Source organism: Schistocerca nitens, chromosome 8 (genome assembly GCF_023898315.1).
Source record: "Schistocerca nitens isolate TAMUIC-IGC-003100 chromosome 8, iqSchNite1.1, whole genome shotgun sequence".
Taxonomy (NCBI): domain Eukaryota; kingdom Metazoa; phylum Arthropoda; class Insecta; order Orthoptera; family Acrididae; genus Schistocerca; species Schistocerca nitens.
Window position 1 is genome coordinate 274,648,160 of NC_064621.1, and position 26,524 is coordinate 274,674,683.

General features: G+C 37.6%; 2 protein-coding genes across 4 annotated transcripts in view; both read right to left on the reverse strand.

Moving 5' to 3' along the window:
• Positions 1–3,720, reverse strand: part of LOC126198997 (ubiquitin carboxyl-terminal hydrolase 3-like) — an 87,215-nt gene extending 83,495 nt beyond the window's left edge. The window contains exons 1-3 of one of the 3 annotated variants that reach the window (XM_049935672.1): positions 3,505–3,720; positions 3,096–3,243; positions 2,789–2,998 (exon numbers count right to left, since the gene is read on the reverse strand). In XM_049935672.1, coding sequence (XP_049791629.1) covers positions 2,789–2,998; positions 3,096–3,243; positions 3,505–3,595 — 449 coding nt within the window. In that variant the 5' untranslated portion in view covers positions 3,596–3,720. The remainder of the gene's footprint in view (positions 1–2,788; positions 2,999–3,095; positions 3,244–3,504) is intronic. The other 2 variants (XM_049935671.1, XM_049935673.1) reach the window with 2 other exon arrangements.
• A 4,156-nt stretch (positions 3,721–7,876) lies between these two features.
• On the reverse strand, positions 7,877–19,445 carry LOC126199047 (40S ribosomal protein S17). Its single transcript, XM_049935756.1, has 4 exons — positions 19,354–19,445; positions 19,021–19,172; positions 9,254–9,425; positions 7,877–7,998 (listed from the first exon to the last, which is right to left on the reverse strand). The coding sequence occupies exons 1-4, from the start codon at positions 19,354–19,356 to the stop codon at positions 7,930–7,932; spliced, it is 396 nt and encodes a 131-aa protein (XP_049791713.1). The 5' UTR covers positions 19,357–19,445; the 3' UTR covers positions 7,877–7,929.
• Positions 19,446–26,524: the final 7,079 nt, after the last annotated feature.

Sequence of the window (26,524 nt, forward strand, 5' to 3'; positions counted from 1 at the left end):
AAAAAATCTGTGTACCCTTACTGCACCAAGTGAGTACATCTACCCATCAGTTATGCATATCATGGAAAACATTACGAAGTACTTCATAAATACTCCTAAACATAATTATGTAACACGAGCCGGTTGGATTTCCACTGACCAAAGAAAAACAAATAAACTCAAAATTGCATTTTTTTAAAATCAGGAATAAAATTGTCTAACAAACTGCCCAAAGGAATGGTAAAGATTACTGAAACACCTCTGTCAAAATAGGCAGCTAATACATTCTTCAGAAGTTAAGATAATTTGGAGGACTCTGAGCAGTGGTTAATAATGAAATGGGACAACTGCAGCATCCTATCACATTAGAACACATGATCACAATGTAATGATTTTCAAGAGAATCATACGCCAAAACTTGAGCAGCTTATTCAACACGGGGGAGGGGGTGAGCTGACTCAGTTTGTAAGGGGAATGAGGGGAGGGCATTCAGATGTGCATGGGGCATAGTTGCATCGATCAGAGTAAGTGTAATGGGCATGAGAAGCACTGCCGCATGCTCTTAGACCTGTGTCTAGCAATGTGTGTGTAGCAATGAAAGGCAAAGCTATGTTTTGTATTACAAATTATATGCAGCAAATAGTGTATGAATCAAACAAATCTGTACAATAGGAAGCAATTGAATGAGGTAGTGGAGTTGTCAAAATGCTGACCTCATATTCAGGAGGATGAACTTTACTCTGTTCAGCCATCCTGATTTACATTTTCTATGGTTTCCCTAAAACATCTCACAAAAATGTCAGGATGGTCCCTTCATCAAGGCCATGGAGAACCACATGCCATATCCTCACGAAAACATACTTAGACATTCACTGTGTATGTATATTTTGAGCTATATATTTTCATTCTGTTTCCAAATCCTGTATCATTGTGAAATCATTTGTGGATGAATAAATAAACAACTAAATAAAAATAAAATTTCATCAGCTACAGACACCATTCAACAGTAACCTAGGTTTAAATGACCAACAGATATGCTATAAAGTTCCAGAACAAAATAACTGACAACAGGTTCTCCTCTGTAATTATATATAACTGAATTACAATTCAATGAATGTTGTTTTTTTTGTGTGAAAAGTAAAAGCTTACTTCTGTTTTTAATAGCACAATTTTGTTACTCAATGTAAGCTGAGGTAAATAACAAATTCACACAATTAACTTCGAGGTAGGGTAGCATTCAATACTGTTCAAATCATTGTCTAGCCCACTTAAGTAACTTATTTTGGCAATAATACACCACTACATGTGTTCTTTTAGACTTGGGTAAATGGTGTGAACTTGCAAAAAGAAGTGAGTGAGAAGAAAAAAATATCAATTTGAAAAGCACTGTTCTGCTTTATTTGACACATTAAGTAAAAGTAATACAGTGGACATTAAGCCAATTCAACAAATTTTCATAGCAGATGAAGAATATAAGCCTTATGATCACATCCATCCATGCATATCTCTCTCTCTCTCTCTCTCTCTCTCTCTCTCTCTCTCTAATATACAACTTGGCTGCTGTGTAGTTGGTTCTTTCCACACTGACGAGAACTACCCAACTCAACGGGAACCAAGCACAAACAAATAAGGTTCAGTTGTTTTGAGGTGGAGCCCTAGTATCACAACAGAGAAGAAACCTGTAAGCTGAAAACAAGCCCAAGTGAAGGACACCTGAACACACAGATGTCTCGTCTTTTGCGAGGACAGCAGCAAAAAGTGAAACTGGATGAGGAAAATAAGGGAAATCATCAATATCGACTAAAAAAAATTAATGTGAAAATGAAACCCTCAAAGATTGGAAGAAAGTGAAGAGTGGATTTACAGAAAATGAAATCTGAAATACAAACACAAAATTCAATGCCAGGCTGAAAGAAAAATTATACTGGACCAGTCTTGTGATAGCAAACCTCTTTCGTAACATAAATCTGATTGTGAAAATGTGGAGTTAAAGAATTATTTAATGACTACAGATGAACTATTTAGAAGATGCAAAGCTTACAGGAAAGAACAACAAAGTCTTATGTTAGGGCAAATAGAACAAAAGAAAAAACAAAAAGTACAAACCAATATTTTTGCAGCAAACTATATTTTGTTATCTAGGTGTTAAAAGCTACCCCCCCCCCCCCCCCCCCAGCCTTATTTGGAAAGTGCCCCATGGTATAAGTGGTCTCCAAAAAACATATGCTTCAGCTGAAATGTAAAACTGAACATTTTGTTTATTGTAGGAGCTATGATAAAAATTTACATACTGTTGTGGCGAATACTGTTCATTACAAATAAATAAATAAATAAAATAACAAACATGCCATTTTCTACAGGAAACATTAATAATTTTTTTTTGAAATGTGCCCCTATCTATCAGGTCAGGTCACCTTATTTGAGAACAAAAGTGCAACAGGAAAGTCAGGGCCTACCTTACATGCCACACTGTTCATTCTCAACAGAACAAATTAATATCAAAAAAATCAAAGTGAACAAACGGCGATAAAATAGTTTATCACCCACACATCAAAAAAAGATTATTCTGGCGATGAAATGAAAATATGTCTGGCCAATATAAACAACAGTCTCTTCAAATGAGACAAAACTGTCACTCTAACACCTTTTCACTATGCTCAACTTGGAAAATCGAGTTTTAGTACACATGCTATAAATGTATTTTCCCTCATTTAATGGAATCATTACGAACTTAAGTTTTCCCCCGTTTTTCAACTACTTCAACCTTGGACCGGGGTTCCTGATGAATTCTAATAGAGGCATAAAATACCTTTTGCGCGACCTAGGCCGCAAAATCCGGACGTTTTCTTGACTGTCTCTGGGCGTGAGGGACCGAGACTTCCAAGGCTTCCGTTCATTTTCTGCAGTACGACATTCATTTTCTTCATTCGTCTTTGCATCTAATTTGTGAAACAATCGACGAATTCCCTGTAGGACATCTGACTGCGTATCATTCGTTATAAATTCATCACATGTGTAGCTGAAAATTAGATGTACCGAATGACAGTAATGCTGTAGCTTCTAATTTCACCGTAACTCACTGACAACCGTCAAGAGGGTCACTGACCACTACTCACCAAAAAACTGCTAGTGTCTCACAGTCCATACTGAGTGTATGATCACTATGCTGTTCTGAATGATGCTTCGCATGCCCATTAATATAGCGACCGCAATTTATCGTTCCGCAATATAAGCACAGCCACGGACTTTCTGAAGATGAGCATACTGAAAAAAATGTATTGCAACATTACAGGATAGTTTGGTCTCATTATTAGCAAAAAAACATTGCGCACTATTTGTTTTTGTGAGAAAGGGCAAGTTTGCTATTCACACCAATTTTTCACTAATAGTTCCCAAAAATATGTGGCATTTTAATTTCAGCGAATATTTTGTTCGTATATGATATCAAAAAATTACAAAGCAGTGCGATAATCACACAATGCAGTCCAGGAGAATTTTATTTCAAAAATAGGAACCCAACCTCACCTGCACATTGCCAATCTCTTATTCCATCAGAGCTACTTTCATATGCAGATACATGAAATTTCACACTGGATAACAGATGTGGACACTCCATCCTGCGGTTCACAAGAGCCTACATCTGCAGTCAGTCCTTGCCTTTCGCAAATGACACTTCCTCATGAACCAAGTGCGACAACCGCTCCATCGTTAGAACCCAAAGTGCTACGCCAGAGATCTCAAGATTTTGTATCCTTGCGCGGCACCCAAATTACACGGTGGGAGCAATATTTTGTATCTCGCGATAATTTCATGAAATAAAGGAGTAGTTGAGCCTCTTATCAGCTCGAAATATTTTCTAGAGCTGCTTTACTTTCATTATGGAAGCTCTTAACGTAAAACAATGTCCGCCTGAGAACAAAGAATCAATAATTTTTAAACAGTTTTGAGCGCATTATTTAACACACACAGTCGATACTGACGTTGAAAATCGTTTTCATTTCTTAAATTCAACATAAATTCGACAAAATTTTCAAGTAAGGTGAAAATATAGTTTTCGAATGCTTAATTAAAGAAACCATATGGAACAACTTGTACAAGCACAAATGCTCAATAAAAGTTCTGTTCCTCACCTCCTTCGAAAATAATTTATTTATAAATAGATACAACGCAACAAATACGAACAGCTGCAAATACAGTTATCGTTTTCGTGAGCAACTCACTCAAATGCTGTTGTGCAATTACGACAATGTCTTCGATGCCTCCAAACAATGAAAGGTGTGTCATTTTACCGAAATCAACTATCCCACGCATGGCTCAAAGGGCGATACAACGTTTTAGAGTAATGCCACTGTTTGGTTTCTTTCATGTGAGATTACTATTTGCTTCACAGCATTCGGAAGAGAAAAATATGTCCTTGTGACTCTGCGGTTGTGTGTGTGGTAACCGCTTCATCGGCATTAAGGACTTTCGACGCTTCGCTACTAAAAGTTTCGCTTTTCGCCAAACCAGAAATCGGCTAACAGTACTACAGCAATAACAGTGACCGCACCAATTGTGAGACAGAAAGGCAGTTCCTTCTTAAATAAATATGCTGAAGATGAAAATAACTAACAAATCCCACACAACTCTCTCGTAACACTGGACACAACCATTACATTAGTGGACCACTACCTTCAGTCACTAAATATGCCGTTTGTTTCTTGCTACTGCCAGTATTTTATATCCTCTTAAGTCAGTTATATTGCTGCCCAAATAATACAGCACATGTTCTACTTTTAGTGTCATTTTCTAATCTCATTTCCTCACAGCCAGCTGATTTAACTCATACTTCCTCTAATACTATTTTTTATTTTGTTTATCTTATATTCTCTTTTCAAAACGCCAGTTCCACTCATTTGCATTTCTGACGTAATTAGTATCATACGGAAACTTTTTTTTGTTTTTTTTACTTCACCTAGAAGATCAACTCCCGTTTCCTTTGCTGCTTGGTCAGTGTGCAGTGAGCAACACAGGGAATATGCCACAATCCTGTCTCTCCTTTCTCAACCACTTGCTTATCTATCATATAATTTGGCACCTCTGGTTTCTCCACATATTTTAATTTACCTTCCACTGCTGGTGTTTTATCCCCTATCTTCAAAATTTTGAAAATTTAGTCCAGCTGTCACTCCCTGCCTCAATGTAGTCTTAGAGTTGTCATAATTTGACTTCTGTGCTCATAAGAGCAATTTCAAGTTTATTTACGCAACACACAATGGGAAAATTTAATATCAACTTTGTTGCTAATGCTGTACCAATATTTTTGGTAACTGAACAAACCTTACTTAAAATTCAAGAACATTAGTATGAATGCAAATGCTCCCTGGAGTTCACACACAATCAAATAAAACAGTATTACTTCCTCTATACTGACACAGCTGGACAGTCTAGAGTCCAAACTGGATAAGTCAATAAACAAGTATGAGGATGACAACTGGTATCTAACCTTGTGAATACTGAGCTATATAACAATTTAGGCACAGAAATAAGCAGGGAAAAAATATTTGACACAAAGTCACTGAAATAACATCTTGAAAAAAAATGGAGACACTCTCAGAAGTACTGCACAATAGCTCAACACACCCCCACAAAAAAAAAGTGTGCACGAGATATAGGAACAGATGCTTTTATCCCTTTTTGTTCAAACTCAAGTTGCTGATTTTCATATTCCTAGCAACCATATGAGCAGTAAAGGCATAAATTATTGTGCTGAAACCTGTAAATACAAGCATCTCAGTTCTCATAGAACTTCCCACAAATAACACTGACAAGATGAACATCAAGTAATGTTCCCCAATAGTCTTACAGGTCTTTAACCATATTGTTCATCACAAGACTACAACTACTTCAGTTACAAATCTATCATGAAACCACTGTCACCTACATGAAAACATTTAGATGCTGTGAAACAACAGTACTTGGTTGTAACTTGTTATACAAGGCCTTCACTTAATTTCTACAGACAAAATTATTATATTTCAGACAAATTATTACCACATTAAGATACACAGTGAGCAGTCACATTATGTTCTGGTTCAGCAGTTGCACTGCAATGCAAAAGCCGACATGTCACAGCCAAGTCTGGTAAACTTTTTAAACCTGTTGTCAAATGCATGATCAAAATCAGCTCTACCATGTGAAACTGATGGACTGTAATAGATCCCGAGTAATTCACAACCCATACCAAATTTGGTTAACTTTTACACAGTGGTTCTCTGTCAATCAGTGAAACTTACTTATGTTTATTACCCTTTAAGTAAATAGATAAAATAGCAAACTAAAAGAAACACCACTAAAGCCTTCAACCAGACTCTTCCTAAACTCAACATTTATATGCCAATCACATGCAGTTGCAACATCGCAATTAAAACTAATAGAAATATTCTTAGCATCCCCAACAACATGACTGACTAGTGGTGAGAGTAGTGTTGCCAACATGCAGCCAGCCACACTAGACAACACACAGCATGCACCTACAGAAGAACTGAGACTGCTTCCAGTAGTCAAAGAACTACCACTGGCTGCCTGGCTCCTACGAATCAATTCACTTAAATGTCGACTAACTTACGCATGTGTCTTCACTTATCTAAATGTATAAACAGAGACCATTGCAATTTACTCCTCTACATTACAGTTACTATCACAAATTACATCGGGTACTGCACTGGGGTTGCAAGGCCAAGCAGAAGAGTAACTGTAGTAATTCCTAGGACTGTAATCTGTCCTGGCTATTTCACTTTCTGCTAAGTTGTAATATAATATTCAACAATAAAAGCACTGAATAGTCAATACACACTCCACCACAATTAAGTGGACCTTAACTGACCACATTACTGCATACCCCATTACTACACTTCAGAGATTGTCCTAGTTTCTGATACTGTGCCTTCACAGTAACTGAAAACTCATACTTCTAATCAAACAAGTGCTACATATACTGGTTAATTAATATAAAATTTCACAATGTATTTTGACTTTTTCAATTGAATATCTAACAATAGCATTGCCACCTAAGTCAAAACACTGCAAAAAATAGTATCACCCATTACATTAAATGTGCATTTCTTCAGTTTTTATACTTTTATGTCATCACTATTCTGAATTCCACTGCTATTTATACTTTAACTTACCCTACTGAGTATTTCAAGCATGAATTGGACTTCGCAAAACCTTAAAATCACTATAATATTAATTATGTTCTACTCTTACAGAACAGCAAAAAGATTGAATATGTCAATACTCCTCCACTCGACCACTTGATAAATACAACAGCTTCTTCACCATTTGCATGTGCACATTAACTTTCAGCATTTTATTTTATTTGTTGTTTAGTTTCATTTATTTCAGGCCACCTGCTCGGTATTTGGTTACAGCAAGACTGCAGTTGGTACAATACATAGTAGTTTTAGATTAGTTGGGAAAAAAACGTAGCAACACGAGGAGGATTCACTTTACGAAAACGCGGTGGCAAAACAATTTATATTTAAACCCATTGCATTGTTGCTCTCGTGTATTTTACACATATTGGGTTTGTCAAGGCTAAGATGATAAGAACATGAAGTAAACTGAAATCGTAGGGACTTTGTGTCCTGTCACTCGTGTAGGAACACAGGACAACTATAGAAAAGGTCGAATAATCCCAACAAAAATATAGGCAGGGAGGAATCCTACTGAAGAATTGGTTTTAAGAATTCTGCAAAATGTTACCTACACACTAAAAATTTCCTGCCTTCATTTCCATGTGTAACTACTTATTTTCCTTGTGCCAGCATGTAGGTGGATAGACTTCTTTTCCCCTTAATGAATCACTGCAATTTAGGGAAATCAAAAGGTCAGCATTTTTATAAATCAATAAAAGTTTCATTATTTGTAAGCTTTATTGACACATAAGCAAAAGCAAGTAACAGAAGTTCACGGGCGTCTGCCAAATCCTTGTGTTGCTGGCTGAGTAAGTTGAAGTCCTGTGATGTTGTTGAAGTCCTGTAACAAAACAGATGTTTTAGCTTTTTCCAAGTATTTGCATTTATAACTGATCAATCCATATTCTACTAAAAACAGTATGAAGACTAATTCCACACATTAATTTTCTACAATACTAAATCAATCTGAATCCTAATAGGAGCCCACCTCAAGATACAATGACAACCAATACAGTAGCGTGTAAATTAATTGGGACAAGCTCATGTCTTACAAGAAATTGAAGTTGGTTAGCTGTAAATCTTATCCGCCAAACTGTTTTACTCTGAGAACTACTACTGTCTTGACTACGAACAATTTTAGGTCCCCTCCAGTTTAGTTAAGTACTCATATAAGTAGCAGCAGCGTGTCTTATTTCCATGTTCTCAACACGAATACTTAGTGTTAAAATGGACATATTGCCTAAGTAACGCAATTAGCAGTCGTCTATGGCAATAAGATAAATTGCCTCTATTGGTGTGGTAAAATCTGATGTTTGAAGACTCATTACGGCACATGGTGATACTGCCTCAATGTCTCCGAAGAGGAAAAGCAGATGTGAACGATAATGAAAAACCTCCCCCAACAACTGATAAAACATTACTTAGAATACATTTCATACTCTCAACACAAAAGACAAGCAGGGACCATCAGAGTGATATGTTAGCTACTCAGGTTGAAATTGATGCTTCAACAATATGGCGTAGTGTTCTTGATAGTGGACAGAACACACAAAATCAAATGAAAAGGTTCCAGTTTACAGCATGCTGAAATCCAATCAACTCCTTGGAATTCCCTTTACTCAAGAGTGAATCATTCCTACAGACTTCTGCAAATGGAGGAGGAATATTTCAACACGGTCTGGACCCATGTCGCACTTCTAAAGTGGTCAAGACCAACACATTCATGGAAGGAAACAACATTAATGTGTTTCAGTGGCCTGGTAATGCATTATACTTAAATTCCATAGAGAATTTGTGGAGCATTGTGGAAAGGCATCTCCGTAACATGGACTGTTCTACAAAAGAATGCATGTTAGTAAATGTGGTGAAAGTGTGGTTTCATGGTGAACTACGAAATAGTTGCTCTAGCCCGACCTAGTCTATGCCACACATTCAGCTCATTAAAACAAAAGGAGGAGAACACATTAGTTAGTAATATTAAGCAAAGCTACTAATTGTTGCATGTGTATAGTAATAAATGTGCACCATTAGAGTTTAGTCACCTTGTCCCAACTACACTCCACACAACTGTATGATGCGCAACAAATATTACTCACCAACATCTTCAACATGTCTTTCGTTTCTGGGTCAACTTCAATAATATCCTGCTCCAAAGCAGACACCTCTGGAACATAATTATCACGCCTTTCACGTTCTTCTTCCTGTAGTTTGATTGAAATACCTCTGACTTGGCTATGTCTCAATCGCTTCATGAGATGTGTCACAAATCTGTAACAAGTTAGTGCGCACATGAAATTCTGATGAAAAGCATTCTACCTTTCCAGTAAAGTGTATAAAAAGCATCAACACACCACAAAAGTATCAACACACCAAACTGGGATAGCATGTATTTCATATTACGATCCCGAATCTGAACAGGATAAACGAACACACATTACTAAGGACACAAAGTTTGAACTTTGCAACCTTTTTAAGCAACTGAAATGTTAGCGTTCTATGTACATGGAATAAGGTGACATGCTCATACAACATTTGTGTCACCTGTGGTGGCTGCTATGCAAGAGTGCACAAGACCATGTGAGTATCCTAATTTTCGTCACCTTGTGGACTGACTGGTTATTTTTTGTTTGAATGCTGTTAACCATAACACAGATGCTGCAATCTGAAAGATACGGCACTTAAATCTACCGTGCTACAGCTCCTCTACACTCCTTGAAACTTGGAATCAGGGTCACAAGCATACTTCAGTTGTGTATGTTTTAAGGAGCTCTTGCGCATGTACAACTCACGTGACTTAATTGCCTCAAAGGCCACACACATGGATTTGATAAATAACAAGCATTGATCATGATGTGCCCAGACAGCCCTTGCCAATCAACTCTTCAGAATACGTCAGTGTCACCAGGTGGTAGCACACTGTGGCAGACTTTTGTTCCCGTTGCTAGGCATAAATCATACTACATGACAGCACATTCCTAGATATGCTAATTCATTCACTATATACTGTAGTAAAATTGTACTGACAGTGAACTTATTTTGTGGTTTTCTGAGTGAGTTATGTTTAACAAGTTATGAGGTTTATCACACATCAATCCTTTTGAGGCACTGAGAAAAGCACATCACCGTCAATTGTGAGATTGTAGCACTTAGTCATGCTTCTGAAATCTGCTGATCGTATGGTGAGTCATGTTTATCAATGCTGTAGGCCCAAAGTGTATACATGAAAAGCTGTATCACTTGTTTTTCTGATATTCACTTAAATGTGGGATTAACAGTGTGTTTTAGACTCTTATAAACCTCAGTGCTTCATTTCTATGCTATTCTATTCAAGTGACCATGTTGGTAGACGTTACTACTCGAGTTTAAACATTTCCGCAAACGGCATTCTGTGTTTAGAGTCGGTTGTTTACTGTGTGGGATCAACTTTCGTGTGCAGAGTAAACATGAATTACGTTGAATATTTTTTTAAACGCTAACAGAAAAGTATAGCTGTAAGGCTGGATTGTAAGTCATGCTTGGGTAGCTCAGCCTGTAGAGTACTTGCTGGCGAAAGGCAAATATGCCAAGTTCAAGTCTTGGTCCGACACACAGCTTTAATCTCCCATGAAGTTTCATACCGGCACACACTATTCTGCAGAGTGAAAATCCCACTCTGGGAATAGAAAAGTAAATTACCAGGAAAAGTCAGCCACAAAGGAACTACGGCCTCTCTGAGCACACATCCTTCGGTTGAGTGACAAAACCAAATAAGCTTGACGACAAGCAAACATTTAACAAAGAAGTGTACAGTTAGCCTATGTTGGGTGGGTGCAGTGTAAGAATATCTGATTTTAAGCCCAGAATTAAATTCATGAGCTAAGTCTACATCTGTTAGGGATAGAAGCACGAAAACTCCCACTTCGACAAAAATGAGAAACAACAAAAATGAGAAACAGAGTTCTGAAAGCTTACACAATTTCATTATTGCCCTAAACTGTACTTAATTACGTACAAAACAAAAAAAATTTCACCAAGACAACTCTTTCTTTTGTCAGATCCACATTATTATTATTATTATTATTATTATTATTATATTACTCTTCAGGCTTTCCCGGCAATCTAATGACATCTTGGGTTGCTGGGTGTCCTCCTGGATGTAAGTGTCATACTCGCACGATATTTCAGTAAAGTAGTGTGTAACCTTTAGATGCAACTTGAGACTGCTCCTAATGTGGAACTGGTCCAATATATATGTTTGTAGCGTTCCACCAGCAGTTGCAGGCATTCCCTCTGCGGTCTACGCCCACTCACTGCGATCTTCTGGAATGTTGCTGTTCCATTTTCTGTCCGCTGCGGATTTGGATGCTCCTTCCGTAACCCGCATCAACCAGACCCACTCCTGGGTGTTCCATCTTCAGTCTGGTGCATTTGGAATTCTGTCTAAGAACAGGATTTCCCCCTGCGGTCCTCAGTGGGAACACCAAGAACCAAAGCGGATGGAAGAGAGAACAGCAACATACCAGATCACAGAGAGCGGACGCGAACTGCAGAGGGAACGCCTGCAACTGCTAGTGGACGGGCAAGGCCACAGGTCCACGCGAGGAGCAGTCTCAAGCTGCACCCGATGAAGGTTATGAGCTACATTACCGAAATATTGTACAAGTACAACGGTGATACCCGGGCCAAGATATTATTATTATTATTTCTTTCTTTTCTCAGACGTTATGTCTGGTCAAAAATGGAAAGTGACGCGGACCTTGATCAAGCGTGACTTTCTTTTAACTGTACGGTATATGTTATATTGCATTTAGGAACTTTCGGGTAATTGAACATGTATCAATAATTACGGATTTCTGTAGTTGTATATAAAAGTTTGGATGTAGCTGTATTGCATTGATGTACTGGTGGATATTGTGTGTAGTATGTAGCATGCCTGTCAGCATGTAACTCTGGAAGAGTGTTAAAAACCACCATTTAACCTTGTTTTCATTTGCGTGCTATGTTGAGTAAGTTACTGAAATATGATCCAATCCTAACACTCCACAGATAGTATTGAACAGCAGTTGAAAATACTGCACACATCTTCTGAAGGGTATCAAAAAACACCTATAAAGTATACTCTCAATCCGCCACTGTGCATCGCACAACTTAGTTGTTGAGCAGTGTGTGGTTACAGTCCACTTCTGAACGTCTCAGGACCAAAGATACTAAAATTTCAACTATGTAGCATGCCTGTCAGCATGTAACTCTGGAAGAGTGTTAAAAAACACCATTTAACCTTGTTTTCATTTGCGTGCTATGTTGAGTAAGTTACTGAAATATGATCCAATCCTAACACTCCACAGATAGTATTGAACAGCAGTTGAAAATACTGCACACATCTTCTGAAGGGTATCAAAAAATATTGTGGAGGCAATAAACCCTCAATAACAATAAACATAGCCCCTACAGTAGTAGAACTAACTACTTCAATTACAAGATATACTTTTGATAGACACATCTGTTGCATTTGCATGTATTAGATTCCTGCTACAGCCACCTTTTAGTCACTTTTTTAAAAAATATCCAATATTTTGATTTGCATACTAAAGATTTTATGAAAATGAAAAAGTTAAAGTACACATTTCATAAGAAATGTCTGGTTTGAACATTTTTTTAGTATTTTGTTTTCTGAAAACTATCAGGAATTTTAAACATCAGAGTTTAGAGATTATCTATTGTATATGAGAATTTCAAGCAGATGTGTCCTCCTTAACACTTTCAAAAATACCAAAATATAATGTAATGTTCGTTTATTAATGAAGTACAAATAACTATTGCATGTACATCACTGGTTAAGGTGAAACAGGATGTGAATAATTTAAGAGTAAAGGTAACAAATTCATCGACAGAGGCCTCTAGTCAGTAACAGGCACATAAGTAAGTATGAACTCATTTCTAGCTTTCAGACAAATTGTTTTTCATGATGGAACATGTACGCACGCGCACACACTCTTCTCTATGGATACACTGTGCCAGCTGACTACAAGTGTATTCAGAGTAGTTTCTGTTACTGAAATTATTTACTATGTATCCAATTTGTTTCTCTAAAACTGCTACATCATCTTTTCCTAATTACATACAAAACTAACAGGTTAGTTCTTGTATCATTTGCAAAAAATACATCAGATTTTTCTGTTTACAAGCCTGAAAAACTTTTGATCAGTTCCAGAAGTAATTTCTTTTCTTTCCTTTCAAATCCAGCAGTGATCTACAACTGCTTATTAAGCTGAATGTATTATTTTGGGCTTTTTAATATTCAAATACATGAACAACTATATTCAGTAACTTAGTTTCAGAGTCTTTAGTGCATTTCAGAGCACTGTACTATTGCCCCCCCCCCCCCCCCCCGGGTTAGGTCAGGCATGTGAACTGGTGAACGGCTGGTACTTACCACAAGCATTTCATTACTTGTTTTATGGATACTCAAGATGCTCTCATGCAACACACCCCTTACCCTCTGACAGTGACCTAATCTGTATCAGGTGGACGATCAATAATTTCTTTTACTTCCTCTGAGAAATTGTTTGGGTGAGACATGACCCCTGCCTTTCAGCAATAGTTGTGTCAGAACTGACGCCATGACAAGCAGTCAACATGGAGAGGTTGGCACTAGCTCTTGTGACAGCCCTGACAACCCACGACCAACTTTAAGATAGAGAGACTGCTGTATGTGTGAGTAGCAACACCACTGTGCTGACATAATACACAACACCAATGCCAGCCCAATCAGATATTGGGGTTCACTCTGTGCATTTGAAGCCTACTAGTCAGTCTAAACTCTTGTGTTATTATCTATGACAAACTTTGAGCTGCTGACTCACAATCAAATATGTATTCCGTGTGTTCTCATTATTTTGCTCTAATTCTCAAGAGCCACATATTTCTCAGCAACTGTTCCTAGATAAACCCAATAGTAGTCACATTCTCTTCATCACATTAGGCCGCATTACAAAAACATTAATGCTATACACAAATTTTAAAAATTTTCTACCCAGTGAGACAATGGCTAGCTCGCAAAAAACTGTAAACATTACCTGGAACAACCATTTGGAGATTATCACTCCAGAACATGACATCCACCAACATAATAAAAGTACCAATTCTAGAGGAGGAGGAGGAGGAGGAGGAGGAGATTAGTGTTTAACGTCCCGTCGACAACGAGGTCATTAGAGACGGAGCACAAGCTCGGGTTAGGGAAGGATGGGGAAGGAAATCGGCCGTGCCCTTTCAAAAGAACCATCCCGGCATTTGCCTGAAGTGATATAGGGAAATCACGGAAAACCTAAATCAGGATGGCCAGACGCGGGATTGAACCGTCGTCCTCCCGAATGCGAGTCCAGTGACCAATTCTAGAAATTAATGATTTGGGGATTAATGAGTGGAGGTGAAAACATTAGTATCCGGTCATAAAGGAAACTGAAGTGTAGTAGCACAAAACTGCAGGTTACCATCGTTGCTTGGCACAATTTCCCATCACACAATTTGATAAATTTTGGTAGAATTTCACATACAGCATCTAATTAAATGAAGTCTTAGGCAGAACTTTACATGAAGATTGCCCCCATTTAGTAATGAGAGTTATTTGATATACACATTGTAGTGTACTTCTCACAATGTCTAGTACAATTTGCATTCAAAAACATTTTAGGGGAAGAATACAATGTGCTAGTCACCACACTGTACACAGTCAACATACACAACATTAAGAACGGTGAGGCCGACACGAAAAGTGAAGACTTCAGATTCTATCTTGCAAAGAATGACACGAGTGCATCAACAACAAGAAGTGCGACGCAAGACATGGTTAAGTTCTTATCACAAACTCTTGGCAAACTGCAAAAGCAACAGAAATTTAAAGGAAACCTTTTACTTGAAATCCTAGGTATTTAATATCAGTTTAAAAAAAAAAAAAAAATATTCCTAATCACTAGTGACCACACTGGCAGGAAGGTGCTGACAGAGGAGTGAGCTGCTGTAGCTATAAATGGCTCTTAGTATCAAATCAGCGGAGGCACCGTGTAGGGCACTCTGGATAGTTGCAGGATTACACCATCTGAGAGCGAGAGGCTGAAAGTACTACCAAGGTCCTTGCCCTCAGATGGCAAGTTTTAGTTCACCAGGTAGTGATTGCCCAAGAGCTAGAAGCAAAATTTATTTTTGAGGTACTCCCTCTCAGACAGAACTGGTGGTGGCATTGAATATATCTGAACTCTTTCCTATCTTTGTAATACACACGAAGTTAATAATAGGAATTTCCACTTCCCAATCAGTTTTAAGTTTCAAAGTACTTGAAGATGCAAGGTAACTAAAATTATGAATGTAACACGCATGTGCCAAGCTGTTTTAGTTGATGCCACTCCAGTAATGAGGATGAAAAGGCAGAGAAAATCTCCAGCTAGCTAGGAATTGAGCCCAGGCCTTTCGCATGACATTCTTCTGCACTGACCACTCAGCTATGGAAGCTGGCCGTTTATAATATTAATAAAAGCAAATAAGCTTCATTTTATGTACACATACAGGCCTACAACACAACCTACCTGTCACTAGGTGGAAGGTCAAACTTAAAATAATCACCAATGTAAACTCAAGTAACACTTCTCATCTACATTTTATAAATGCTTGTATGTATGCAGTTCCACTTTTCCTACAAAACTCCACAGTTTATATTGCAAAGGGGAGTTCATCAAGAAACTATCATGTATATTATTAATCTGGTAATATGGCAGTATGAACTGGGTTTTAATGGAAAAAGATGAACAATGAACAGCAGGAAATGAACTGAGCTTGATACATCAAACCCGGTATAGATAACAGACACTAAAGCTGAGATTCTGAGGGTCACACTGCCAGACTAACAATCCATTACAGCATATATTAACTGATAAACCTGCGTGATATTACCCATCACCAATGATGTCTCATCAAGATGGCACACAATTTCTAAATGACAACCAATAACATTACAAAATTGCCATGGCATGAAAATATAGTCAAGTCAAAAAGGATTCTTACAAATTTTTCGCAATAAAACTTATGGAACAATCACAGAAAATTGGATAGGACAAATTAAAATCTATATGAACACATCATAATAATAGTATAAACTACTAAACAAAACAAGCAGAGGAACACTACAAAACAGTTTCAAAATTTTAAGAAATTAGTGCACACAAACTATAAGTGGTATCAAATACATCACTCGTGCTATGCAAATTTAGTTTAAAGACAACCTGAAGGCGATGGCAGAACAGAAAGCGAAAAGCTGGTAACAATACAATAGCAACAGATCATGTGAACTAACAAAAGATGGGATTACAGAAGCATCCAATTCCCAATTCCACCCATCTGCTTTGACCCACAACATCACCAATACGGAGGAAATGACCATTCCCAATGTCTCAAGTATGGTACCTGTGACATCATTACATAAACACAACAAACATGAAAATACCTATAAAACCAACAAACCAATGTCCCTCCATAAATATAATTGAACTAACGGGACCAGCACGGGAAATTGGTTTTTTTTTTTGGGTGGGGACGAACTAAATATAAAAACACACACAAGGACATAAAAACAACACAAAATCCCCAAATTCTGCTACACTTGCAATATCGACTTACCAAAACTACTAAACAAACCCCAAACTCGCATAATCTGCTTGCATACGCCGCACTGCACTATCTCCACCATAAGCCCAAAAACTTACAGAAACTTAATGACAGACAACATGTCGTCCTCCATGTCAGCCCACAGATGTGCACTATTAAACTTAGAAGTCACATCCATACCTAACAAAAGAAGCTACAAATTCAATTGAATGACTTACCACGCGACAAACAGCAAACCAGGAACATCAAACGACACCGCAATAACATACACAACGGAAACTTAATTCTTAACTCACTGAAACTAGTTTCCATTCTTGTGTAACAGTCACGACCGATAAAAGTACACTTCACGCACCGACACCCAAATAAACCCAATACACCACATAACATGCAGACCATACACACACTAGAGGACACCACCAACCGCAACTAGACCATACCACCAACTGCAACAAAACGACATCTACAAAAACAACACACTCACACTAAACTCTGCGCCATTATGACATCACACACAACACCCTTATGTCACAAGTCAAAGCCGACTGGTGGGATCGGACACCTCCGTTGACCCCAAAAGATGTATCAGAAAATACATGTAGAGCTATAAAGCTCTTAAAACACCAATATCAATACAGAAAGCCATAACATCACTTGCGTAGAAACAAAAATACACGAAATAATTACATTTGATATCACTTTGCCAGCAATTTAGGTATGAAACACAGACAAACAACATATTAAAAAATAAACAAATAAATAAACACTATCACCTTGAACTACAATGTTTGGATGCAAAATTTGTTTGTATGTAATTTGAATGTCATGTAAACTGTTTCTCTCATTACTAGCACAACCAAAGATAATCTCTAAACGCTTACAAGCTTCAGCTCGATAACAAATGAAGTCATCAATGTCTCGACTGAAAAGTGGTGGGTGGTAGTGAACACTCAAATTGATTCAGTACATCACACACTTTCCAATGTGAGTTGCTTTGTCTCTTGTTTAATCTTCCTCAGCTGATTTACTACATAATTTAGCAATTTACTCACGTGTTCAATTTGCTGTATGTTTTTTATTTATACCAAAAAATACATTAAATATGCAGCAAATAAAGACATCTGGTTACATTGCAGATCACTGTCACCATAACCGCGACATTGGGGGGGGGGGGGGGGGGGGCACACTAGCTCACACAATTTCAAGCATACTACACATACACTATATAAAATGCAAGTAGGGATTATAATGTGAGAATAGTTTAACACAGAAAAAGAGGGACAGAAGAAGAAAAGGCTAGGGTGAGAGAGTGCTGAACAGGAGAAACACACACACACACACACACACACACACACACACACACACAAATTAGTAATAAATATATACATTGGAAGTCACTGAATAGATACATCACACAATTAAAACAGAGGGAGACTGTGGGGACTCATTTGAGAAAATCAATATAATGTGGAAAACATCAGGAGAAATGAAACTATGATCACTGCGACAAATCACATTTATCTTCACTTTCTTATGAAATTGGGCATGGTAGGCGATTGGGGCTAGCTGAAATGATACAGATAGAAGGTACTCTAATGGCATGGACAGCTTTTCTCACAGCCAACCTAGACCAATTTCAACAAGCAACACCGAGTTTCAGCTTCTAAACATGAAACATCTAAAAAACGTGTAAATAAAAACTACAGTTACAAAAGTTAAGGTAACAGAATGGCAACAATTCCAGCACATACTGTATTGTACAATCAAGGCCTCACAGAAATTCGCTTCCCAATTGTACCCTATAAACTGTGACCACAGTAAGTGCTCTACAGATAATTCCATAAATACATACAGCCTGAAACTCACTTTGAAAAATTACAATATCAATTTGTTTGGCATACATATATGACGAAAACATACTGTACAGCACACACCTACACACGTCTGTTTACATCTTACTTCAGACTTGCTTCCTTGATACTGATTTTAAAGTTCAAAAGCACAAATGAATCACATCAATTATCAAGGAAATCCATTTAATCGGTGGTTTAATTTAACCAAAAATGTGAGATCTGATCCAAGGCGCTATGTCTACATTAATATCGTTTAACTTACAATTTACGCAAAAATTAAAATATAGTTTTAATTGAGAACACATGTTCTTTTATCACTGCAATGCGCAAATAAGAAACACCGCACTGAATGGTGTCAGTTGTCTCCATTAACTCACCCCGCAATTTTATTTCTTAGTGGCTTGCTGGGGATAATCGCAATTTCCTCGCATATCCGTTTGTTTGTGTGAAAGTCAAGCGTTAGCTTAGTGTAATATTTCTCAATTATAACACGAGCTGCTTTCTTCACAGTTTTCGTCCTCACACGACCCTAAAACAAAGCGTGTATAATGTTAATTCATTTCACTCTGCAGCAACATAACCACACAATACAGCAATAAAATAAATAAAAGTACTTGTTCTCATGGAACTATTATTAAATACATATCAACACAGACTTGATTTACAATTAGACATTAGATTATTTCACGCTACCAAACACAATAACTCACCATGTTGCGAAGCTTTCCGGAAAGACCGACTCGAAAGTATGGCTGACGTTACATCCGCTTCCAATGATACTCACACTTCAATGTGTTTCAGAGATAATGTAAAGAAAAACCAAGGATTGTAGACCATACATATATTTTATTTTCGTAGTAAAACCTTTTATTTTTAAAACTAATATATAAATTTCTAAAGCAAAAAAGAAAGATAACATTTACTTTTACGATCCCAAGGAATAATATTTAATGAATCTGTGACGTCACTTTATTTTTTAAAATCTACTTTTACAGAAGAAGAAGAATCAGTGTAGCAAACTAAATTTAATATGGCTGGTTTATTATTAGTTCTTCATGCATCCTTAACCCAGCTGACAGTCCAGCTGGTTTTTCGAAATGATATGAGTGAAGACAATGATTGTGGTTTCGTTGGTAGCCCTGCGTGTGAATGTCAGAAGCATTTGTCCATCAGCGTAGTGATGTGATGCAGTTGGGTTGTGGAGGTTGGTGTGTTCGGTGGTTAGAAATTGGAAGAGGAGAGTGGGTTGCGTGTGTACGTTTCGATATTTCTGAACAATGTCAACATGTTGTTGAGGACAAAAAGATAACGAAATCGGTGAAGCTGTCACTGCACAAGCCATACGGCATTAATGTAAATTTCGTCCGTCTAGAGACAGTGCTTTACAAAACAGTGGACAGCTGATTAACATTTTCGGCTTTCTGATTAAAATTTTCAGTATACAGAAGAGGAGGCAAGTATTATGAAACTTGATGCTGATAGTTGTTCAGTTTTAAACACAGCGCTGACGAGAGACAAGTTACATAATGTTTGTATACATAATTACAATGTCATTATTCTGCTTTTCAGATTTTAAAACATACTGTTTGAACTGTCAACGACACAACAGTTGAAATGAGGTTTCAGTGGTGCTTAGTGTGTTTGTGTTGTGTGGCAAGCTTTACGTTTGTACGAAGCCGTCAGCAGCCAGTATACATGAACCAGTTTGCTGTGCACGTACCAAGTGGATCTGAAGCTGCAGATGCGGTTGCCGAAAAGCACGGTTTCAGAAATTTGGGACAGGCAAGTATAATTAAATTTTGAGAGAATTACTTAAAATGAAAATGTTAAAAAGAGCCGCTGAAGAACGAACAATTAGTATTGTTCTTCATGTGCTTGTGAATTTCTGCAAGTATCTGTCCCATCATTGATGTCAAGTCACGAATTTCTTGTAGAACATTTTGCGTTGCTGTAGTCACTGTTTCGTGTAATAACACACTGATTTAATTCAGTATAATTCTTACTCGTAATCTCATTGTGTGATTGAAACATGCATTTTATCCCGTCACAAAACTAAGTAAACTTTGGCAGACAACAGCCCAGTGAGCAGCCATCTGTGCGACCAGCTGTTCCCTTTCAAGTCTCTTTAAAGCAGTTGGCATTATGCCAAGCCCGGAGTTCGTACCGAAGGCTTACAGAGGTCAGTTGAGGCAGCGCCCAAACGTGTTTTGCACGTCGTACAACGAAGTGTTAGCTTTTATAGCACAGCATTTAAAACATATGCGCTGACATCGAGCTAGTTCTTTTCATCTTCAACACAAGATGATCAAGTCTTATTGTTAAGAGTACGCAGTTTTCGTTGTTCATTATCAAGTCGACATGTATTTAGCTATAATCAAAGCAGTATTGCTACATCATTCGTTAACTATTCCTGGAAACGTTGTCCTAGAGTAGCGTAAGTCCTGATCAGCGCTGTCAATTTTCTATGCTGAAAAGATTCGCTGGCACTTACCGGTAGTTCGTATTAAAGTATCGAATGTTAAAAAAAAAACCATTTGCTTGTTTTTTCCTCCTTTGTCACTATTCACTTGTTTTGTCAGCTGCTGAACAAAGCTGTACTCCAGATTTTGTCTCCTGTGCAGTAGTTTCAGATGAAGACTTGCATGGAATATAATTAAATCAAACCAGCCTTCGGTCTGAAGATCGCCTTACCTAATTCAAGGTTTTGTGTTTTTTCAGTAGAATTAACCGGAATAATACGTGGGCATGTAAATAATGAATTAATGTTTCATGTAACTGTGCGTCATTTGACTCGTAATGATAAATTTCTGTACTGTATGTTGTCGATACCGAAAAATCTCCAGTTCGTTGTCTGGCATGTCATGTTAGGCTTTCTTCCGTATTGCCTTGTTTACATAGTTACTCTCTAAACTGAAAACTATTCAACGTGTAAAGCTGAGTTCCTTAGTTTACCAGCTGTCACAGGGATACAAGGCTCCGCATTACATTCAGAACAAACGTTTGTAATAAGTAACGTTGGTAGCATCATGCTGTATGTCCCAGAGGAAGATACAGGATATTTATTCAAATGCCCCGTCGCCATAGTATTGATTACTTTTGGGGGGGGGGGGGGCAATTTTAAGAAAGCATTTGTCATTTCAGGCTAATAATGTATGGAAATTATGGCCGATCACAGCATTGTGGCGAACTGGTACAAGGGTCCTACGTTCGGTTCCCGATGCGGCACATAGTTTTGATCCGCCAGGAAGTTTCGTATTGGAGCATTCTTCACTGCCGAGTGCGATTTCATTCTTGTGACAAATTATCACTTGTTTACGTATAATCAGTGTCAAAAACTAGTTAGGCTACTTCACTCGAACCTGTTTCGAAATCGTTTAAGTTACTCGTATTCATGGACGTCCACATAAATTTGTGAAATTTTACGCGGGGATGGGGCACAAGAATCTGAAATTGTCGTTTTTGCTGTAAATGAGTTCGTTTCGAGACGTGCCTTGCCACAATTACTAGATTTTAATGGTTACACAAAAGAACGTAGGTCCCAGAGAACAGCGTATACACTCATTTACGGAACTGCGTGAGAATAATGGAATGAATAAAAACTCTGTACTCCAGATTGCAGGAGGGAAAGGCGGGCAAATGCCCCCTCTTGCTGCCTCCCACCCCACCAGTACCACCACCTAGCAGTCGCCTATAATCGAACATGCAATAATTAGTTCGTTTAGTGAGCACTTGTGATCGTAATTAAATATGAACATTTTTGACGTGATAAGCGAAACCACAAAGATGGTGCAGATTTTTTGCAAATAAACATTAAGCATTTTTACGTAGGAGCACGATGTTTTTCTCCACCTTAATACGTGGATTAATGAAAATATTTTGCTTTTATGAAGTGAAATTTATTCATTAGATTTTTTTTCATTTTATTCATTAGAAATTTCCCGATCTGTATACTGCGGGATTAATTACAAACCCACATTAAGAAGTATGACAACAGTAATTCGGTGTATTATCACTGTAATAGCTTCCTCCATAATGCACTAGATCAAGAATGGAAGAGTTAGTTTCCTGGAATTAATAAGCCTATATATGGGTGATCACACTAATCGACAACGGAGGAAGATGATAGTGTTGTTTACACGCCCCTATATATTCTTCCTTGTTGACACAGTATTACACTAAATACAGTGTACACAGAGGCATTCAGGCAATCGTTCTTCGCGCAGTCTATACGGAAATACGTGGTGTACTTGGTATTACCATCTACCATGCGTTTCAGAACTTCGCAGAGTTTAGATGAAACTTCGATTTTGTACCCGAGAGCCTGCTCGAAAGCAATATAGTGTGATCCATACAAACAGATTATCAAGACTGCTGAATCTGAGTACAGGAGAGTAGTCAATCAACCAAAAATTGAGTGTTTTAGAAAACTGCTCAAAGATATGAACCGGAAAGATGTTTATAGTGCTCATGACATGAATGAAAAATATAACACATTCACGAACAATGTCAGTACCATGTTTGAAAACTGTTTTCCTCTAAAAGTTACTCAAATTAAACAGAATTCTATAATAAAACCATGGATTACACAAGGAATAAAGATTTCCTGTAAGACAAAAAGGAAAATGTATCTATTGACCAAGAATAGCTCCAATGCTGATGATTTAGCTAAATACAAGGAATACTGTAAAACATTACAAAAAGTAATTCAGACGTCTAAACAAATGCACTACGAGAAGAAGATAGCAATGTCAGGGAACAAAATAAAAACAATATGGGATATAGTGAAAGAGCAGACTGGTAGAACCAGAAAGGAACAGGAGCTAATAGCACTAAGGGTAGATGACACATTAGTAACTGATGGGTGTAGTGTGGCAAATCTATTTAACAAGTACTTTATATCCGTTACTGATAGAATGGGACTTTCAGGATCAGTAAATAATGCCCTTGAATATCTGAAACTAGCCTTCACAAATAGCTTCAAGTACATGAATATATCACTCACTTCACCAAAAGAAATAACGTCCATAATAAAATCTTTAAAAACAAAGCATTCTAGTGGGTACGATGAAATATCAACAAAGTTAATTAAGGCATGTTCTTGTGAGTTTAGTACAATTCTAAGTTACTTGTGTAACCAGTCAATTATAACTGGGACATTTCCTGACTGGCTAAAATATGCAGATGTTAAGCCTCTATTCAAGAAATGGGATAAAGAGATACCATCAAACTACAGACCGATTTCACTTTTGCCAGCATTCTCAAAAATTTTAGAAAAAGTAATGTACAGGCAGCTGCTCAACCATCTGACCACAAATAACATATTATCAAGAACACAGTTTGGATTTCTGAAGGGTTCTGATATCGAGAAGGCTATTTACACCTACAGTGAAAATGTACTTAATTCATTAAATAACAAATTACAAGCAGCAGGTATTTTCTGTGATTTGTCAAAGGCATTTGATTGTGTGAACCACAACATCCTTTTAAGTAAATTAGAATTCTACGGTGTCATGGGCAGGGCTGCAAAATGGTTCAAGTCCTACCTCACTAACAGGAAACAAAGGGTGTCTGTGCAAGGGACTAGTGATTTAAGTCATCAGTCATCATCAGAATGGGAAGAAATTACATGTGGTGTCCCACAAGGATCCATCTTAGGGCCATCGCTTTTTCTTGTGTACATTAATGATCTCTCATCAGTTACACTGCCAGAAGCAGAGTTCGTTTTGTTTGCAGATGACACAAGTATTGCAATAAATAGTATGTCAAGTGTAGTTCTAGAAAGAACTGCTAATGATATTCTCATGGATATTAATAAATGGTTTAAAGCCAACTCACTGACATTAAACTTCGAAAAGACTCACTATATGCAATTCAGAACCTGTAAGAGGTTTCCACCCAGCATATGCATAAAATACGAAGAAGAGCAGATAGAAGAGGTTGACAGTCTTAAATTCCTGGGATTACAACTTGATAATAAATTCAGTTGGGAAGAGCACACCACAGAACTGCAGAAACGCCTTAACAAATCTGTATTTGCAATTAGTGTTAGCAGACATAGGCGACATAAAAATGAAAAAGCTTGCATACTTTGCCTACTTTCATTCCATAATGTCATACGGTATAATATTTTGGGGTAACTCTTCAAGTCAAACAAAAGTTTTCACGGACGTCCTGTAGAAACCTCTTCAAAGAACTGGGTATACTCAGTATATTTACTCATTAATGAAATTTGTCCTAAATAATATATCTCCTTTTCCAACAAACAGCTCAGTTCATACATACAACACCAGGAACAAAAATGATCTGCACAAGGACTTAAAAGCACTTACTTTAGTTCAAAAAGGGGTCCACTACTCAGGAACACACATCTTGAATAATTTGCCAGTAAACATAAAAAATTTAGTTACAAGTAAAGATCAGTTTAAAAGGAGCCTGAAAGACTTACTAGTGGCCAACTCCTCCTACTCAATTGACGAATTTTTTAATAGAAACAAATTATGTATTGTATATATTCATACTATTAGTATTGTTATTTCAGCTTTAAAAAAAAAAAGACATGTTCCACATCCAAGAGGAGCTCCTCAGCACGGATCTATGGAACGAAAACTAATCTAATCACCGTTGCTAATAATTTTGGCTATAAAGCATTCTAGACCACCACCACCACCACCATCACCTTACTTCTGCACACAGGTAGCACCTTATGTAAGCCCACAACCAGTTCTGTAATAAGTCGTCAGTTGTGAAGTCATTCTTGAACAATATATAATAATGTTATTAGGAAAATAATTGTTGGACATATGTAATAAGACGAGAAATTTTGTGACATTGCTGGAAATAATCACGAACTGCTACTGCAACTGAAGTACTAATCCACGGGTGTCAGAATAGCTCAGTAATTTAAAAGCTATAGTTCATTAAAAGAACGCCCTGTTTTGTAAAAGGCGGAGCTAAAAACGTAACACGTATTCATACCAGAAGCACTTCTGTGAGACCAGTCTCGCATTACAACTGAAATTTACTGTCGTAATTTGTTTAAAGTAAGGACAGCAGCAGTACAGAACAGCGATAAATTAATGGGTGATTAATGGATCTTGTTGCAGGTGTCAGTAGTTACCATTAATTTATTCACATTGAGGGGGCAGAAGTTATTTTTCAGAACAGTCGGCAGACCGGTATGGAGCTGTTGTTTCTCCTGAAATGATACGCATTGTTCTTGCCCTGTAGTTAGACGCGTTTTTATAATGAAAGCGTGTCCATTCAGTTACTGAAGTTGCACTTCATGTTATTGGATCCTCCTCATTATTATTATTATTATTATTATTATTATTATTATTATTATTATTTAGAAACATGCAGCGCTCTTCGTCTCGACTAACATTGCGTACTGAGATGTGAAGGGATCAAATACGAGGAACTGGTTCAATTTGAATTTGTCGAGCACCTTGGGTTCCCGGCGCCTTTCAGTTCTGTTTTACGACTATCACCTCTGTGGTGGGCTGTCCATAAATCGCAATCATCAGTTGACTGTTTCACATTAATTGCAGAGCGAGCAGAATGGTAGTCGTAACGCTAGTATTAGTCAGGTAAATCGCTAGTGTTACACACATGCGGGCTGGAATTACAAGCCTTAGAATATGGGTATAAGGGACTAGTTAGTTCTGCAGGAGCTCAGTAGTAAACAGTAGTCACGCATCGTCGGGTTGATGGAGGAGACAGCATCGTCGTCGGCGGCGGTGTCCTGTTGCCTCGTTTGTTGATAAATTATTGCGTCACTCATCGTCGGGTTAGTCTACGGCGTCGGCCTCGTCACCTCATTTGTTAACGAAATTATTTTGTTCAGTAATATACTACATGCAGCGTTTTTTCTGTGGGTCGTTT